The sequence below is a fragment of the Heloderma suspectum genome, chromosome 2, assembly GCF_057233095.1.
Source record: "Heloderma suspectum isolate Gila_16-S chromosome 2, 16-S_ref, whole genome shotgun sequence".
Lineage (NCBI taxonomy): Eukaryota > Metazoa > Chordata > Lepidosauria > Squamata > Helodermatidae > Heloderma > Heloderma suspectum.
The window spans coordinates 130,902,017-130,921,642 of NC_139459.1; the positions used below are offsets into that span (position 1 = coordinate 130,902,017).

At 46.6% G+C, this 19,626-nt stretch overlaps 1 protein-coding gene across 1 annotated transcript; it reads right to left on the reverse strand.

The window, feature by feature from the left end:
* Nucleotides 1-560: 560 nt before the first annotated feature.
* Nucleotides 561-12,656, reverse strand: LOC146352746 (protein NipSnap homolog 3B-like). The gene is made up of 6 exons (XM_084834783.1): nt 12,556-12,656; nt 9,041-9,263; nt 8,061-8,216; nt 6,621-6,770; nt 4,268-4,354; nt 561-4,167 (listed from the first exon to the last, which is right to left on the reverse strand). Exons 1-6 carry the CDS (start codon nt 12,628-12,630, stop codon nt 4,091-4,093), a joined length of 768 nt encoding a protein of 255 aa, XP_084690909.1. The 5' UTR covers nt 12,631-12,656; the 3' UTR covers nt 561-4,090.
* Nucleotides 12,657-19,626: the final 6,970 nt, after the last annotated feature.

A 19,626-nucleotide genomic window follows, 5' to 3' on the forward strand; every position in this document is an offset into this window, starting at 1 on the left:
GCAGGACTAAGACATCATATTCAGTTCCTCCATCAACTGCTGATCAGCTGTTTTACCTGGGTTTTCACTCTCTTTTCTGTTTTCTTAGCCCTGCTGTCGCTGGTCAGGTTCCAAAAAGTCTTGTCAAGTCCTTCAGGTGAGCAAGTTGAAGCCTTTTAGAAGGGGGTGAGTTGTATGCTCTGTTTCTCCAGCTACTCTTGCTGAAGTGGCCTCTCCCTGTCTCTTTCCTGCCTTTCATGATCAATTTGCTGCCCCTTGGTGGGCCACAGAAATCTTGCTTTGACACAACAGGCCTTTTGAGGATGAGAAGCTTTGCAGACTTGATTTGGGTTGCAGAAGGCAGGGTCAGCATCCAGGGAGGACTGTTTGCACAGGATGAAAGGAGGGGCCATGGGGTCTTGATAGTCTACTTGTTGCAGAGGGAAACCCTCCACCTTCGGTGACAAAGCGGATGGAATCCTTGTTTAACCCTAAGTGTGAGGACAGTTTGCAGTTGTAGATAATGAAGGCAGCCCACTCGTGCTTAAGCACTGTTCTTAATCGTTTCTGAACATGTTGTTGTTGTTGTTATTATTAAATTTATTAATCACCCATCTGGCTGGTCACCCAGCCACTCTGGGCGATGTACAACATACAATAAAACAGTTTAAAACAATAAAATTCTACAGTAAAAACATTTTCTAAAATACCCTAACCCACCCCAAATGCCTGCCTGAACAACCACGTTTTTAATGCACGACGGAAGCTCATTAAAGAGGGGGCATGGCGGAGTTCCCTAGGGAGGGAGTTCCACAGAGTGGGGGCCACCACAGAAAAGGCCCTCTCCCTCGTCCCCACCAGTCTAGCTGTCCTGGCTGATGGGACAGAGAGAAGGCCATCCGAGGCTGATCTTGTTAAGCGGCCTGTCTGGTGCTGCTGGAGGCGCTCCTTAAGATAGGCTGGGCTGGAACCATATAGGGTTTTAAAGGTCAAAACCAACACCTTGAATTTGGCCCGGAAAACAACTGGTAACCAGTGCAACTCCTTCAGCACTGGAGTGATGTGATCTCGCTGGCGGCTGCCTTTAATCAGGCGAGCCGCCGCGTTCTGTACCAGCTGCAGCTTCCAAACCGTTTTCAAGGGTAACCCCACGTAGAGCGCATTACAGTAGTCTAAATGTGAGGAGACCAGGGCATGTACTACCGATGGGAGCAGATGGTCGGGAAGGAAGGGGTGCAGCCGCCGTATCAGATGGAGTTGATACAGCGCTGTCCAGCTCACAGCTGACACCTGAGCCTCCATGGACAGCTGGGAGTCCAAAATGACCCCCAGGCTGCGGACCTGGTCTTTCAAGGGTAGCCGTACCCAATTCAACACCAGGTCAACATCCCCCAGCTTCCTCTTGTCTCCCACCAAAAGTACCTTGGTCTTGTCAGGGTTCAGCTTCAGCTTATTCCTCCCCATCCAGCCACTCACCATCTCCAGACATTTGGACAGGGATTCTACGGCCAACCTTGGTGAAGATTTGAATGAGAGGTAGGGCTGCGTGTCATCCACATATTGATGACACCGCACCCCAAACCTCCTGATGATAGCCCCCAGCGGATCACATAGATATTAAATAGCATTGGGGAGAGGATGGAACCCTGTGGCACCCCGTAAGTGAGTGGCCACGGGCCCGAAACCTCCTCTCCCAGTGCTACCCTCTGGTACCTGCCGGAGAAGAAGGACCGGAACCACCGCAATACGGTGTCTCCAATGCCCAACCCCTCCAGGCGGTCCAGGAGGATACCATGGTCAACGGTATCGAAAGCCGCTGAGAGGTCGAGGAGAACAAGGAAGAAGCATTCACCCCTATCCAGAGCCCTCCTCATATCATCTACCAAGGCGACCAAGGCCGTTTCTGTCCCATGCCCAAGCCTGAAGCCCGACTGAAATGGGTCTAGATAATCAGTTTCTTCCAAGTGTGCCTTCAACTGCATCGCCACCACCTGCTCAATCACCTTGCCCCAAAATGGCAGATTTGAGACTGGGCGAAAGTTGTTCAAAACTTAGGATCCAAGGAGGGCTTCTTTAAGAGCGGTCTTATCACTGCCTCCTTGAGGGCTGATGGCATCACTCCCTCCTCAAGGGAGGCATTCACCACCGCCCTGATCCCCTCACCCAGTCTCTCTCTGCAGCCCATAATGAACCACGATGGGCAAGGATCAAGTAAGCAGGTGGTCAGCCTTACAGATGAAAGCACCTTGTCCACTTCATCAGGAGGAAGAAGCTGGAACCGATCCCACAAAACCGGCTAGCCACAGGCCGCCTCTTGCTCACTAACTGTATCCACAGCGTGCAGAGTAACACACCTAATCTGATCAATTTTATCTGCAAAGTGCCTTGCCAATGCCTCACAGGAGGCCTTAGAATGCTCCAGTGGTTCCGGAGCCACAGGACCGACCAGGCTCCGAACCACTTGGAACAGCCTCCTGGGACAGCACTCTGCAGACGCGATAGAGGCAGCATAATATTCCTTTTTTGCTGCCTTCACCGCCACGTGATAGGCTGAAGATGTTCCGGGGCATGCTGCTGCATGTGTTTGCAACTGGCACACTGCTGTGTGTATTAGCATGTGGTGACTCTGCATGTTTGTGTGTGACATGATTCTGTGCTTGTGTGTGGCAACATTTAGGAGCATGCCAGATGCACATAGACACACACATGTAAAACAAAGATCAAATTCCCCAAGTATTCCTACTGCCACTTCGGGCACTGAAAGCCTGTCTTTGACAGGCTTTAGCTTAAATGCTCTTAGTTTATAGGACCACAAAATCAAAGGATGAATGAATGAAACGTTCAGAAATATATCTGAAGAGAATAAATTGGCTTTGCTCCCTGAAGCACATAGGATTTCCTTCCCAGTGTGCTAAAGCAGGGTGACTGTCCAATCCTACATGCTGACTCAGAATAAAGTTCTGCACGCTACAGGAAGGCTTACTTCCAAGGAAATGTGCATAGGATTGGAGAAGAATAATTATAAATAAAAATTCTCAGACAAATTAAAGCAATGGTCTATTTGTTATCTGTTATATAAAAATCAGAATTATTTTGGGAATTTATTAAACTTTTTAAAAATGCAGTGGTTAAGAAAAAGTTATCCTCTGATGCAATCTGTGAAAATATGCTCTAGTTAAAATTTATAGAAATATTTTAATGTATAATAAATATGGAACTGAAAACAAAACCAAAGGAAATGCTACATATGGTATCGATGAATTTTCTAGCATGAGCATGTATTAATACTGTATTGAGACTTTAAAGCTGGAGTGGGGAACTTGCAGCCCCTGGCTTAATTTCATGTGGACCACAGAGATGGGGTGGGAGAGAGAGCGAGAGATAACAGAATTTTATACATAGAATTCAGAAATAATTCATCCATGTTTAACTTCACATTAACAACCTTGATCATCAAGTCTTGAAACACTGAATTCCATAAAGTGATCAGATCTAGCCTGAGCAATATATTATAGTAAAATAAATATTCAAAATGCAGTTCTAGCAGGGGAAACCTTATTCCTCTTTATGCAACATTGTAGTCTAGCCAGTGAAGGCTAATCTGTAGTATCAGTAATAGCATTTGTAGATGTAGGTTAAAGTATGAAAGATTCCCAACTAGGCCAAGGAACCCACTGGGATACCTACTTCTTAGTATTCATCTTCCAATGAAGGAGAGTTTTGGGATATCATATTTGAATGTTGTTGTTATTTTGGTTGCATGAGTAAACCAACAAAATTTAAAGGATATGGGTGTATAACAAAATCCAGATTTTAAAAACAAAATTAATTTAAACTTCATATTTTCGCTCTTCTATCAGCTCTAAAAATCTGAGGGCTGAGATCCTGTGCTAAGTTTCATTTAAAAACTTTGTACAGTTTGAATCTAGATATTTTTATGCAAACAAGCAGGAAACCAATTCTTTGTTAGAAGCTGGATAATCAAGTTTCACTCAATGAAATATCATACAAGACTACATACAACCTGCATCAAGAGACAAACATTGCAAATGAGGATCAAGGTGCAGAAAGGAAGGATGCCTCAATCTGTTGCCCTTCAGCTGGTAGAGAACTACTGCAAAGGCGAAAACGATGCAGGAACCAGGAGCATGTTTTGCTGAGATTCCAAGAACTGAACATTCTCCCGTACTGAAAGTAAATACAACACAGGACAAAACTGAATTAAACTTTTTGAAGTGTGTTAAGCAACATTGAGAGACATGCTGAGACACACGCAAGCACCTCTTACCAGCTGCTACTACCCTGGCATCTTCATGGGCAAAATGCCTCCCAGCTGCACGGCTGTCTGGGTCCTCAAACCACCAAAGCACATGAACTGTAAAAGCAGAGGAGAAAAAAAGGTCAGCTCTGGACCTGGACGCACGAGCCCCAATAAGAACAAGGAGATCTCTTTGCCTACAAGTACTTTTCCGTCAACTTCTATGGAGGGAGCCAGTCAGCTGTGGAAGTGAGCAGGCACAGCTAAGTACAGGATACTGGCATCAGGTTTAGTGATGGGACACAGTACTATTGCAGACTTCAAAGGGGTGTGGCTCAGCAGCCGAGCATATGCTTTGCATGGAAAAGTCCCAGGAATGACCAAGAAAGACTCCTGTCTCAACTCTTGGAGTGCTGCCAGTTAGTTTAGACCAGGGGTGTTGAACCTCTTTCAGCCCAAAGGATGAATTCAGTTTTGGAGAAGCTCTGGGGGGGCTGCATTCCAGTGGCAGGCCAGGCAAAATGCAAAAGCGGCAGGGCCAAAATGCCAGCATATTTTAGCTTATAGCTCGTGCTGCCAGTAACTAAGCCTTAGGAGAGGCATTTCAACCTTTTAGATTTGGGGAAATACTACACAAAAGCCAAGGAACAACCAAGCGATTGGTGGCTGGGGGGAAAGGGGTGGGGCCAGGGGGAGTTATTTTATTATTATTATTTAAAATATTTCTTGGCCGCCTTTCAGGGCAGAAGCCCTCATAAGGCGGCTTACAACAATAAATACATAAAAACAATTAAAATATTAAAAGTGATAAAATATAAAGAACAATAAAAACAACAATGAAAGCCAGCAATAAAACCAATAGAGATGTTAACAGCAGCAACAGCAACAATAGCCGTCTTCTGGGGCACCCCAGAGGGCCACATGGGACCCCAGGTGGGTGGGATTTGGCCCCCAGGCCTGGCGTAGCCTTCGCGGAGTGGGATGGACCAACGGTCTGACCTCCTTTATTCCTAAAGGCTTTCTCCAACATTTCAGACTGTGTTCTCAGAATGGCGGAAGCGGGGACACTGGTTCATTTCCATAAGTACTAGAACTGAGAACAGTAGAGAAGCTTCTGCCATCTGTTTTGGAGGGAATTAGTTCAAAGGCTAAAACTACTGCTCAACTTGGTGAGCTGCTACCTTGGCGAGCTCCCAGTGGCGGCCCCTCTTTCCCCCAACTCAGGTTCTGAGAAACCATCTTGCCCGGAGGGGATGGGAGAAGAAGCAGATTAAGCGTGATCTCAAGAAAAGAAAAGCAAAAGGAGGGGGAAAAAACAGCAGAAGAGAAGATAGATAAGAAGAACAGACCAGCCCAAGAGAACAGAAGCAGTGCAAACCTGAGTACAACTGAATCTGGAATAAGTATATTCCCATCCATCTGGGCAACTGGATCAACTACCTCGATCAAGCTTTTTTCCTCCTCCTTCCTGATCCCTTTCCTTGTGTCTCGTGTATTTTAGATTGAAAGCCTAAGGGCAGGGACTGTCTAATTACTGAATTTTGTAAGCTACTCTGGGAGCCTTTTTTGGCTGAAGAGCAGGGTCAAAATGCTTTAAAAAACAAGCCAGCCAGACATTACAAGGAGCATGGGACTGCTGCTAAAACTGGCTGACGTGTGTTGAGTTCCCCTCTCCTCTTCTGTAGGGTCTCATACAAGTTATCCTGTGTCCTGATATTGTAAATTTTTCAACTTCCATAACATGACCGAATGACAGAGTGGAGTGGTAGTGAAATGCACAACATCATGAGACACGGGGTAAGTTTAACTAAGCCCTATAGAAGGGAATGGGACGGAGGAAACTCAACACAGGGCCAACCTTTTTGGTGACAGCCCTGTGTTTTAAATCAAATTTCATTCTTAATGTCTTGGGATTGGTCGCCATTGCCCAGTAGTGAAGGAAAGCTACTCTGTACATGCACATGAGTATTTTTCTTTATTACCTCTTATTTGTTTCTGTAAAGAACGGGCATAGCCAAAGTAAAAGATGGGAGGTGTGGTAATAAATGAAAGTGATTAATGGAGATGGGGAAAGGCTACAGCAGCCTTTCCCAAGCTGGCGCCCGCCAGACAAGATGGACTACAATTCCCATCATCCTCAACCAGCTGGGCTACAGGATCAAGACCCACAATCTCTTCAAGAGATTGTTTCCTACTTGTATTGTGTCCTACTGGACATGATCCATAGGACAAAGGAATGTGAGCACACATCAGGTCCCTCCATTGAAATGAATAGGGACCCACACGCTCAACTGAGCACACATAGAACTATGGATCACAACAATAGGGGAAAACATATTTAAAATTATTCCACCTTTGAAATGTGAAATGGGTGGTCTGGTACCTGTATTAAGTAATCCATATTCTGTGTGGAAGACACCGATCAGTTTGCCATAGCTTTTACTGATATGTGCATCAATCGCTGCTTTGAATGACTTCCCCCACAGTGCTGGACCACCTGGTTTCAGCTGATAAGTCACCAACTCATAAACTCCTAGAAGGAGAGGACATGGTCAGCATGCTATAAATAGTAAAATGCAAAATAAGTGGCCAGTTGCTCAGAGTACGCTATTTCTATATCTTCACCAACGCTCTCATCAGATTCTATTTCATCCCACTTTTTAGTGCCTTGATGGCCTGAGATCATCTTTGAGCATTTCATGGACATACGTGCTTCCTGTCTCCTGGGATGGCATGCTTGGGCTTTCATTTCTTTACCATTCATAAATGCTGGATTGGCACAACTACACCTGTTCCTTATGACTGCCAACCGTCCCCTGCAAACCCCACGTTTGCTTCATAATGTACAGTTCCACCCTTATTAGTTGACAAGTGTCCTGTCGTCATTTTTAAGTCCCCCCTTTAAGACCTGAAGTGCCTAAAACAAGTTTATATGAAAGGAAGCTAAAGATTTCTGAATTTAAAAAAAATATATACTTGGAGACGTACCTCAATCAAAAACTGTCACAACAGACAACTGCTTTGAACCATCACTGTAGTTTAGGTCCATACACAGGGAAAAAGGTAAGAAGATGCCAACTTCCATTTTTATCTCTCCCCCACCCCCTTTTTGCATGTGTGTCTGTTTTATTTTTGAACATACTCTTCTGTTTCAATATCAAGAATGTCTGAAACTGAACAGCAAACAGCAGAAAGTTTAGGGGAAAGGGTAGGAGTGTCTTTCAACAATGTAATGGGAACAATAGATATTGTACCATTATTATAACATTTCTAATAAGCTGTTAATAACAACAATACGTAATAGTGACATTAAGTAGTCTTGACATGCTTGTCAGCCGTTTGGTGAATGAAGGTTCTTTTTCATTAGGGGAGGAAAACTGACTCCAGTCAAAAAGAAAGCCTCATCAGAAAACCGTCCTTGCAGGCCTGGCTGAGGACAAAAAGCAAAGGGGAGAGGAGAGGAAACTCTGGTCAGCCGTATCTTTAAAAGGAGGCAGTAAGTGTTGCCAATCAGTTAACTATGAGCCCTTAGAAGAGCTTTGGAGAAACTTCTTCACCAAAATGGGAAGCTACACGGCACCACGATTCCAGGCCAGCTTTATGAGTTCTCATAGGAGCCCCCTCTCCTGCATGGGCCAGCTATTTGAAAGGGATGGAGCAGGCTTCAAAGACTTTAGCCAGCGCTGCGGTGACCCAGTTACCAGTAGTGCTACCACCCTCTTCTGCCCTCTCCTCAAAATACCATCTGGAATTTTTCTACAGGGCTCCATTTGTCAAATACTACTTCGGTATCATACACAGTTTGAACAGTGAGAGAACTCGCCTTGTTTTGGCGGAATCCCAAGCTCGCACCAGGGGACCAAGTAAGCAATTTCCATATGCTGTTTCTTCACAAGTGGGAGAACTGCCGACAATTTTTCCTGCCATTCCTTATCGTTGAGTACAACTTTCCTTACCGCTGCTCTGTGAGCAAAGTTATCTATGAGAAAGGCAAATAAATATTAAGACGGGTTGGATAGACATAACTGCTTCCATGAGAATACATCTGCATTGGCTCACAGAAATAAATGGACCCCAGATAAATACTTGATCAGAATTTCCGCTTTGTACAATACTCCATGATGAAACAGAACTTTTCTTCTCAAATGCCTGATTAAACATGGAACCCTAGCAAATAAAGACACTACTATTTGGCTCTTCTGTCCCATTCTGTACTCTGGAACCCCCCAAATCTTCTCCAAGATACGCTGAAGTTTTCTGCACTTGCCAACATGGTATAAGCCAGCACTCTATACAATATATCAGAGTTTGGGGGTTTGGATTTTGCCCAGAACACTTTTTGCAAAAGGCTGGAACTCCCGACTCTTGATGCAGAAACCTCATGTTCTGAGTTTGGACCTAACAGAGTGAACTATCATGCACTCTGTGCACTCAGGCCACCAGTGTCCTCTTCAAACATGGAATGGAGATGTGCATCATTGTCCCCTGACTGGTAAACAGTATGAAGTCTCTGCACTGGTGAAGACTGATATAAATTCTAAGAGCGTGTATTTTTGCTGATGCTTGGTCAACAAAGTAGTACCTCTGATTGTTGGATTCATCCCTCCTTCTCCAGCCTACAGAATCCCAGGTCTGGATTTGGATTACAGCTGCCCTCAACCATAGCCAAGCACACCCACATAGCACAGAACATGGAACAAAATCTCGCTAAAACATCTACAATCACTTGAGTAGAAACACCTGACTTTTATCTGCCTAGTATAGAGGCCCTAGATGTTTAAAGCACTACTGGGCAGTGCATACCATATTTCCAAATATGAAAGGCCTTATTCATTGACCCGAACTCCGCTGTCCAGAATCCAATCATCTCTGAGTGAGCCATACGAATGTTAATATCTTTATTGACCAATTCAAGGAACTCCTTTGTCTTTGCTGGCTTGATATCATAAGTACGAAGTTCATAGAACGTGCCAACATCTTGCCTGGGTCCCGTGGAAAAAGGTGAACGAACCTGATGCAGACTTGGCTTTACAGAGACACAAAAGCAAGAATTTCAGTTAGGAAATTATATAGGCGGGATTGATTCTGGGTTTGCAGTCATGATGTTAATTATCTGGATCAGTGAAATCCTCTATTACAACACAGAATTTTAGTAAGTAAAACTGCAAAAGCTCTATTCATTTTTAAGCTACTTGGTGCTGCAAACCTAATTCATCAGAGCCAAGTACAAAGTCAATACATTTTAAAAGTTTGATCTTGCACAGTAGCTCTCTGTCATCAAGGGCTGCTTATATAGATTTAAATTTATAGCTCATCTCAAAGACTCTATTAGGGAGTAACAAAAGTGGGGGGGACCCAGAAAAACAGAATAACGTTTTATTAAATTCACTGAAATATCTCCACCCTTGCTCAAGTTAACCCTGAATTTCAAAGGCCAGAAGAAACAGGTAGGTCTTACAACACATTCAAAAAATACTGTTGCAAGTTGCAGAGAGCTGGAGTTCTTTAACCGTGTGCATGTGTATGGGGACGGGGTGGGTAGTCATGAGACCATTTCTCTTTCAATAGTGCACTTGCTTTTTGAATCTGACACACAGAGGGTATCATGAAGATATTATCCTCAGTGGATCTCAGCCGTTGCAGTAGGATCCAAGAGAGGAGGTGATTTCTTGGGTACATTGGGCCTAAGTTTTTTAGAACTTTTTAAGTTAGTTGAATTGCCCCGGAAAAGAAGAGGGAGCCAATGCAGATATGGAAGGAGATAGTGTGCAGATTATGTTTTTCTACATGGGAATCACATCCTTATAGGAAAACATGCTCCTAGAAATAGGCCCATTATCACAACAACAACATTTACAGGGTATGTACATGTCTTTCCCTACTTGGAAGTGACATTCATGTCAGAAAATCAACATGTGTGAAATGACCCTGATGTAAATTGCAATCCTAAACAGGTTTAACTGGAGGTAAATTTCATTGCAATCAATGGGACGTACCTACAAATGAATAAGCTAAGGATAAGGATGTTGCAGTTTTGTCTGTTCCACAAGCATAAGGGGGAGAAGCTCTCTATCTTTTAAATCATATCAGAAAAGCTGATCTTTTCAGCAGTCCAGATTCTGCATCAAATTGTGCCACGGTGATAATGGCATTAGCAACTGAAACAACAAAAGTATGGATACATTTTTAGATCAGTGGATTTCAGCCCTCCTATGAGTAGGGAGCGCTTCCACATAAATCTACCTGCTGAGTTCTTGTGAATCTGCGACAGTACCCTTTTATTCTATGAATGCAGAGAATTCTGAGATGTGTTCAGGGACACACTTTCAGTTTATGCAGGCTTCCTGCAAGGCCTGTTGGGCTCATTTGTCACCCCACATAGATTAAGAAGACACCTTTGCACACATCCAACATTATCCTGTGGTTACACGTTGCCAGAGACAGCAGTGTTGGGGCACTGTCTTTCAAAGGAGCCTCCCGTTACTGATCACTGAACTGAGGAGGCCCCAATAGTCTTCCAGGGAAGCCCCAATAGTCTTCCAGGGAAGCCCCAGGTTTCTAGGAACACAGTTTGAAAACTACTGCGCTAGATCAACAGCATGAAGCATTGCAAATAAGCAGCAGTGCGTGCATGTGTTAGTATGTCAGCAGCAGGTGACAGTGTAGGACAGCCTGTTCCATTTTGGAAGCAGCAGTGCAGTTCATCCCAGACGTTAGTTCACAACATGCCTCCCAAGATGTAAACTTCAGGCACCAGACAGAAGCGCTGTATTTTTCTTAAGTAGCATTTCTTCAAAGATGTCTGAAAATTAACACACACATACAATTTGAAATCTAATTTCAGACCCATCAACCTTCGCAATTCCCCGCTTGCCTCGTTAAAGTACCAAAAGTCAAAATATACCACCACAACAGCAGAGTTTTGCTTACGGGAAACAGGATGCTGGATTACATAGGCCTTTAGTCTGATCCAGCACAGTTTCTCTTATGATATTAGGGTTGCGTAGCTCTGCTTCCTATTTCAATTATGCCCACAGTGGAAAATGTTGCAGTGGTGATGCCTGAGGAAGAGCCATGGGAAGTTGTCAAACTGCAAAATCCTAAATACAAGTAGACCCTAAGCAGGATCCAGAAAATGGTATATAAGAATCTCATGCAGCTAAAGCTAAGCAGGTGTGGACCTGATCAGGCCTTTGGATGAGAGACCACTGGAGCCCCACGTAAATGTAGCAAACAATAAGGATTTTTCATTTTAAGTGTGGCATAAGCAGAGAGCATGTTGGTACACTAAATACTCATATTATGTGTTCCTTCCTTGCGGCAGAGAAAAAAGAGAGAGATGGAGCACATTAGCAGGAGCTAGTTAAAAAGTTGGCAAACCAAACAGAGGAAACTAGTATAACACAGTTTGTGGTGTGGGGACCAGATTCATACTATGGGAGGATGACTGTCTTTCAGCGTTTCCTTCCCCACCAGCAGGCTCCTGTGCCTCTAAGATCCACATGATGGGCAGGAATTCAATAGGCAAAGCCTTCCTACCTTAAAAAGTTAGTGATGGGAGAACCACACCTGCTGGATTTCTGCCTCTCATGCCACTCTTAAAGACACACGAACCTAGAAGACAACACGTCTACCCTTTCTCTTTATCCTTCCACCTGCCTGTATGGGAACTAGGAAAGTCCTTTTTCCAATTCCGTTCGCCAGCTGGCCTGGCCGGGCCAAGTGGGGAGTGAACAGGCCTAGCCTGCTCCTGAGTCCTGAACAGCAGTTTGGTGTGCCGAAATCAGCAGGTGAAGCTTCTCTCACAAGATGGAGATACATGGGACGGCCTACTAACTGCTGCGAAACAAGGCGCAGTTCAAGGGATAGTCACAAAAGCCGGTTTTACACGTTGGCAACCTTACTCCCTGGAGAAGACTCTTACGAGTCCCCTGGACTGCAAGGAGGTCAAATCAGTCCATCCTAAAGGAAATCAACCCTGAGTGCTCATTGGAAGGACAGATAATGAAGCTGAAGCTCCAATATTTTGGCCACCTAATGCGAAGAGAAAACTCTCTGGAAAAGACCCTGATGCTGGGAAAGACTGAAGGCCAAAGGAGAAGGGGCCGGCAGAGGATGAGATGCTAGATAGCATCACCGAGGCAATGAATATGAACTTGAGCACGCTCCGGGAGAGAGCGCAGGACAGGAGGGCCTGGCGCGCTATGGTCCATGGGGTCACGAAGAGTCGGACACGACTGAACAACAACCTTGCTCCCAAAGCCTCGACCAAAAGGATGCGGGGTGGGGGGCGGTCGCCGCTTGTTTCCCGGCGTTACCTGGGCGCGGACACTGCACGCCGCTGCAGCCCTCCGAAGGAGGCGCAGGGCTGAGCCTGAGCAGAAGCCCAGCATGGCGGCGGCAGGGGAGGAGCGTCTCCAGACAGCTTTGCAGCAGGGGCGGAGGCAACATGCCCAGTCCGCTCCCTCTGCCCTAAGGAAGCCCTGGAGAGACAAAAGCAGCAGCAGCAGCAGCCCCGGGGCCGTTGAGCAGGGGCCAGCAAGAGAGCGGCTCGGGCACGCAGTCTCCGCGAGCCTGGCGCCCTGGAACTCTCAAGACCCCCCCGCCAGATGGCTTGGGATGCTGGGAGTTGTAGCCCAACGCATGAGGAGGTCGCCAGGCTGGGGACGTCTGGCCCGGCACAGAGTGGCTGAGAGCAACGGGGCGGGCGTGTCTCTGGATGTGCGTTTGCTCTCACGCATTCTGGTGCTCGTACTTTGCTAACTGCAGCCTGACGCTGATCTCCCTGCCGCTAAAAACTTAACCTTCTAACATCGCAATCTTACGCATGTGTACTTGGAAGTAAGTCTGATTGAGGTCGATGGACACTGTGCATCTGGACACCACCACCCCCGTTCTTATTTATATGGATGGAGAGAGAGCGCGCGGTGTAAAGCAGCGCAACAACAAAGCATCGAGGAGGCTCTGGATTGGAACAGGGTAAAACAAGGATCCATGAAATCAAAGGGGGGTCCTCATAATTTCATATGTTTTTTAAAGGAGACACCCACTGAACCATCATCCAGTCACAGAGCACAACTGCCTGCACAGACTAACCACATAAATCAAGGATCCAGCACGCACAGGCAAAGCCACTGCACGAAAACATGGATCTGAGGCAAGGATCGTCTTGATTTCATATGATTTTTACAGGGAAAATTCCCCAAACCACAATCCAATCGTACAGCACATCTGCCTCCATGGACTGAACCAGAAAAATCATGGATCCACCACTCGGCACCTCCACAGTGTAAAAACATGGATCTGAGGCAGGGATCCTCATGATTTTTACAAGAAAAATTCCCCAAACCACAATCTAATCACAGAGCACATCTCCCTCCATGGAGTGAACCACAAAAATCATGGGTCCACCACTTGTGGTTGCCTCCAAAGCATAAGCACATGGATCTGAGGCAGGGATCCTCAGAGATCCTCATGATTTTTACAGGGAAAAATTTCCCAAACAACAATCCAGTTACAGAGCACATCTGCCTCCACGGACTGAACCAGCAAAATCATAGATCCACCACTCATGGGTGTGGCCACGGCGCAAAAACATGGATCCGAGGCAGAGATCCTCATGATTTTTACAGGGAAAATCCCACAAACCACAATCTAATCACAGAGCATATCTGCATCCATAGACTGAACCAGAAAAATTACAAATCTACCACTTGTGGGCACAGCCATGGTACAAAAACATGGATCTGAATTTTATATGGGATTCACATGAAACCATGGTCAAATCATAGATCACACGGATGTCCATATACTGAACCAAATTACTGATTCTGTATTTGACCGTTCCACTACAGTACATGGATTTGAGGCATGTATCCTCAGAAATGAACCTTACAAATCATGGATCCTGTAGTCACTTTTTTTGAACCCTGGGTTTTTAGGAATGAGGGAGTATGCTAGTGTTCGCTGCCTGATCGCTCCTGCGGTGACAGCAGCTAAATAATCCAGGATAATGTTTTGTCCTTAGGTTATTTGTCGTGATGTGCAGACAAGGAAGCTTGTCTTGTCTTTTCCTGAGCAAGCCAGAGAATAAACCCCAAACCAAACCATACCATGGCTTTTTTCTCTGGATGATCGTGAATAGACAAAACAGAGTTCCCGGTTTGCATGTCACAACAAATTAGCAAGGGGCCAGAACACCCATGGGTTGTTTCAGTGCTCCTACTCACAGCAGAAGTGATTGGGCAGTGTGCACCAGCACACTGTCACACTCACAATCCAGGTTGTGATATGTTAACCAGGCCTCTTTCTCCAAATCCACAATCAAATCAACTCTCATCCTTCTATACTCCCTGGCCTCTAGAAAGCATGTATCCATTGCAGCAAGGTGTTCCCATGGAACAACAACAGATATATGAGGAGTGGATCTTTATGAATCACCTTAATGGTTTTTACATGGAACACCTAAAATCAAATGTTAAGTCACACTTTAAACCCTTATTTAGTGCACCATGAAAATCAGCATGGATTCAGGATGCTGATTTGTTGTGCAAGCTTTGATCAGAAGCAGGGGGTCCTCATAATTCTTCCACACAAGCCCCACCATTTAATCGTAATGATATACAAAACTATCTCTGAGGCACAAGATCTAATAGATCTTCATGGTTTTTGGAGGCATGCCCACCATTTAATTATAGCTGACATCCACCTGCAGGTAATCCAATACAAGTAGGGATGTACAGATTTTGTTAGATCCTTTCTGTGTTTGTCAGGTGACTTTCATTTGGCCATCCACTCATTGATGGAAATGGATTACTTTCAATGAGAATTATCCTCCATTTGTGCAACTGCACATTCACACTAATGCACATTAGCACCAATGTGCATTAACACATTATTGCAAGTACACATTAGTGCTAATGAGCACTGATGCAAATCTCTCCCCAAAATAAAAGAATGGTCTGGAAGTCTGCGGAATCTGCACAACTCGGAAGAAGCTGGTTCGCAGCAGAATCCGCAGATCAGATTAACAGAAATCTGAACTCATTTGAATCTGTTGCAGATTTTGCCAACATCCCTAACTAAAAGTATGTTATTTTGTTTCTCTGATCTTTTTTCTGCTAAGAAGTGGCAAACCAGTTAGCAATACACCATAAATTAGCAATACACCATTAAAAATTACAAAATAAAATAACTATATACAAAACAACAATATTATTGTATAATAATATACAAAACAGAAACAATGTGTGTAAAGAGAGCAAATATACAGATTCAGGGGGATAAAACCGCAGTTTCAATTATCATTAAAAGCTTGGAGAAGAAGGATGCTCTTCACCACTTCTCAGAAGGTGGAATGAGAGGAGGCCAGGCACATATCCCACAGGAGACAGCTTCAAAGCTTTGTTGCCAACACAGAGAAGGTCCTGTCCATTGTACCAATGAAACTAACCTCAGACTGTGGCAGAATGTGAAGTGGAACCCTCCCTACAGATCTTAAAACAGGTGGGCTGATCACATGGGCCCCATCTACACCGGGCTTTTACTCCGGGGCAAGTGCGAGGCGAGGTCCCTCATGATAGTTGACACAGTCGTGCCTTCACAGCCATTCGTGGTTTTCATCCAGAAAAAGCAGAGTTCCAAGGAGTCGCTTTACTGCGGTTTTTTGGGTTTGCTGCGGGTTCCCCCCACGGTTGCGGGCCATCTGTTCCTTCCTCGACCTGACTTCTCATCTTACAGTGGGCGTGTTGTAGGCATCCGTAGTGCCTGCGTCACTCTGTGACGCTCCTTTGCTCCCCCATCCTTTTGCAGCTGTGCAGTTACAGAGGCACAGAGGAGCATTTTCATTTATTTAATAACACTTTCACATATTTTTGCAGCTTCGTATCTTCGCAACACTTGCTTTTGGACTCGGTACCCAAGAGCTGGGGAGGGTCTTGGGGGAGGAACAACATAGCTCCGGGCACCATTTCGGAGTGATGGCTAGGCACGTAGCGCTCACGCTTGTGTGTGCGAACCATCGTGAGAGTCTCAGGCTGGGGAACTGACAAACTGATGGTGTGGATATGAAGGAGCACAAAACACCCATTTTTTACCTAAAACAGGGTCAGGAAGACACAGCAGAGCCCCTCAAATATAAAAGAGCCACTGACGTGATGCACCCACACACTCATGGGACTGCACAGCTCGCATTTTAGTATAATGGCAAAAAAAAGGGCACGGCGAGTCTCTTGGGGAAGCATGCAGTGCATCGCGAGTGTATCGCAGGGCGTGGTGATTCGAAGCCGCATTGCTGCGCAGTTGCAACGGGGTGGGGGGCCAAAGCGGTGCCATGTAGGTGGGGCCATGGAGACATGTGGCCCTTCACATAATACTGGCTGAGGCCGGTAACTGCTTCAAAAATCAGACCAGGATTTTGAATTCAGCATAGAAACATACCAGGAGCCAATGCAGCTTAAAACATATAGGAGCCATTTGCTCCAGGAAACTGGCTCCTGACAGTAGGAAACTGGCTCCACCAATATAACTGGATGACTACTAGTTCAACCACAATATGAGAGGAAGAAGAAGAAAAATTGATTGACTGCTGGCATGCTATATTTTGCTGCCCTTGTGTGTGTGGCCAGCCCTGCCAATTCTCTTCCACAAGTGATTTAGTGCTTCCAGGGTCAATCAGAAATGAGCAGAAATGCTCCTTTCTGGAAGAGGGCCAATCAGCGGGTCAGATCCACCAATCTGGAAGCGCTAAATCGCTGGTTTGCGAGCAGTAGGGGCCGCTTGTGTAGAATTGGCAGGACTGGCTACGTGCAAGCCAGAATCGGCAGCCAGCTCCGCTAGCCTTGGATTCTGCCTTTAGACACCACAGTTCAGGAAGTTCAATCCCTGAAGGTATCCCGGGCACCGTCTGGTCAGATACTGTCAGAGGACTTTAAGTTTTTATTCCATCCAGAAAGGAGGGGATGACTGGCTTGTTTTGAGAGGTTATCAGTTCTCCCCTACTGGTCAGAGTGGTGAGACCACTTCTGAAATAAACATCCTTGGATCCAGCAGGTCTGAATAATTATAGGCCAGTAGCTAACATCCCCCTCCTGGGCAAGGTGCTTGAGAGGGTGGTGGCAGATCAAATCCCATCACTCTTGGATGAAATTGATTTTCTAGATCCAACTTTAATCGGGGTTTAGGCCTGGTCTGGGCACAGAAAATGCAGTGGTCACCCTTTGCTGGGAGAGAGACAAGGGGAGAGCAACCCTGTTGATTCTCCAGGGCCCCATCTCTATGAGCCATTTACTCCAGGGCTGCTGTGATTCGTAGTCCTTCTGGACATACGACACAGTCGCTGCTTCACAGCCTAACCGTGGTTTTCACCCAGAAAATGCGGATTTCCAAAGACATGTTTTGTTGCGATGTTTTTGGTTTGCTGTGGGTTTCCCGTGGTTGCAAGCTGTCTTGCAACCATGTGGTGGGCGTGCCTAGTGCTTGTGTCACTCTGTGATGCCCCTTCACTCCTCCCCGTTCCTTCACGGCTGCATGGAGGCACGGGGCACAGGGAAGCATGCTCATTTCTTCAACCACACTTTTGCGCACCTTCGCAGCTCCATATCTTCGCAATGGCTGCGTTGGAGCCAGTGGCCAAGGGCCAGGAGGTCTTGGGAGGGCAGAAGGTCCAGGACCAACTTCACTCCAGTCACTGTTTTGGAATGATGGGTAGGCATGTACTCTCATGGGCACATGCCATTATGAAAGTCTCGGGCTGGAGAACTGCCAAACAGTTGGCATGGTAAGGAGCAGCCCACCCACATTTTACCTAACAAGGAACAGACAGACACAAAAGAACCCCTAAAATACAAAACAGCCATTAAAACCCAAAGTGTTGCACCCCCGCCCTCACGTGCCTGCGCAGCTGTGCATTTAAATATATATTTTTTTTAAGGGCAGCATGACTGCTGCAGTTTACTTCGCTTCAGCGGTTATGTGTCAGGGCACAGCGGATTTTCTCACTGGAGAAGTCCGCAGTAAATTGCACATGTACCGCAGCAAGCTAATTCACAGCTGCAATGCTGTGCCGTTACGACGGAGTGAAGGTTGGAAGCAGTGCCATATAAATGGCCCCCAGGAGAAGCATTGCACCACAGGGACCCCTGCCCATGTCCAGAGACACGGGATCAGACTGCATTTCCTGGGCTACAAGGAACAGGAGCTGCTGGAGAGGCACATCCAGGAGAAGCATCTGGGGAAGGATTAGGGATGGCGGAGAATTCCGCCACGGATTTCAGTTCCCCCCAAAACCTGTGGCGGAACGGCCTCCCACCCCCCACTACCCCACGGAATCCCCCCGGAACAAAACTTACCTGGGGCTCCGGCGGCGACTGGTCTTTTGGCCGGCTGCTGCGGCCACCATTTGCGTCCTGCCAAGCTGCTGTGATAGGCTACGTAAGCATTTACGTAGCCTATCGCGGTAAAGGCAGCCACTCAAATGGTGGCCACTACGCCATTTGTGTGGCTGTCTTTACCATGATAGGCTATGTAAATACTTACATAGCCTGTCATGGAAAGAGCAGCGGTGCAAACAGCATAGCGGCTGCTGTTTGCGTCCCTGCTCTTTGCCATGATAGGCTACGTAAATACTTACGTAGCCTATCATGGCAGCCTGGCAGGACGCAAATGGTGGCTGCTACAGCGGCCACCATTTGCATCCACAGCAGCCCAGCCGCGGCTGGAACTCCAGCTGCGGATGGCCCTGGCCGGCAGCTCCGCGGAGCTGGCCAGGGAGGATTCCGGGGGGAGGATTCCGGGGGCAGCGCCTCCCCCTCTTCACTGCGAATCACACTTGCAAAAAGGTAAGTGACTTTTGTACATCCCTAGGAAGGATGCTCTGATGTCACACCTGGCTCTTGGCGTAGAAGCCAAAGTGCAGGCTGTCACCTTCAGTGGCCCGCAGGATGGGGTCCTGCAGCGGATGAGCCAGCAACTCCTCACATGCCAGAGGCCACGCAGCCACACAGCTCACAAGCCATCCTGCAGGTCTGTCAAACCCCTCCCAAGCCTCCCTGTGTGCACAGTCACAGCCCCAACACCAGGCCCTGGACCTCTGCACAGTCCCCCAAAGACTTGCTGCCTTCTCCGTCCTACTCTCCCTGTCCGAGAGCCGCAGCAGTCTCCAGGCACTGACAGACAGCAAGATGGGTGGTGGGACCCCCAAGGAGGAGCTGACAGAACTCCTCTGCTTGCTGGCAAGAGAGCCTGGGATGACACTGGAGCGGAAGGCACGCTGGCTGAGCCTGGCCAGTGTTGCAGCAGAAACCCCCAAAGCTAGCGGGGCCTGGGCACAGCCTGGGTCCGCTCACCCGCCATTCCTAGAAACAACTTTCATGTGCCAGGCCAGAACCAGC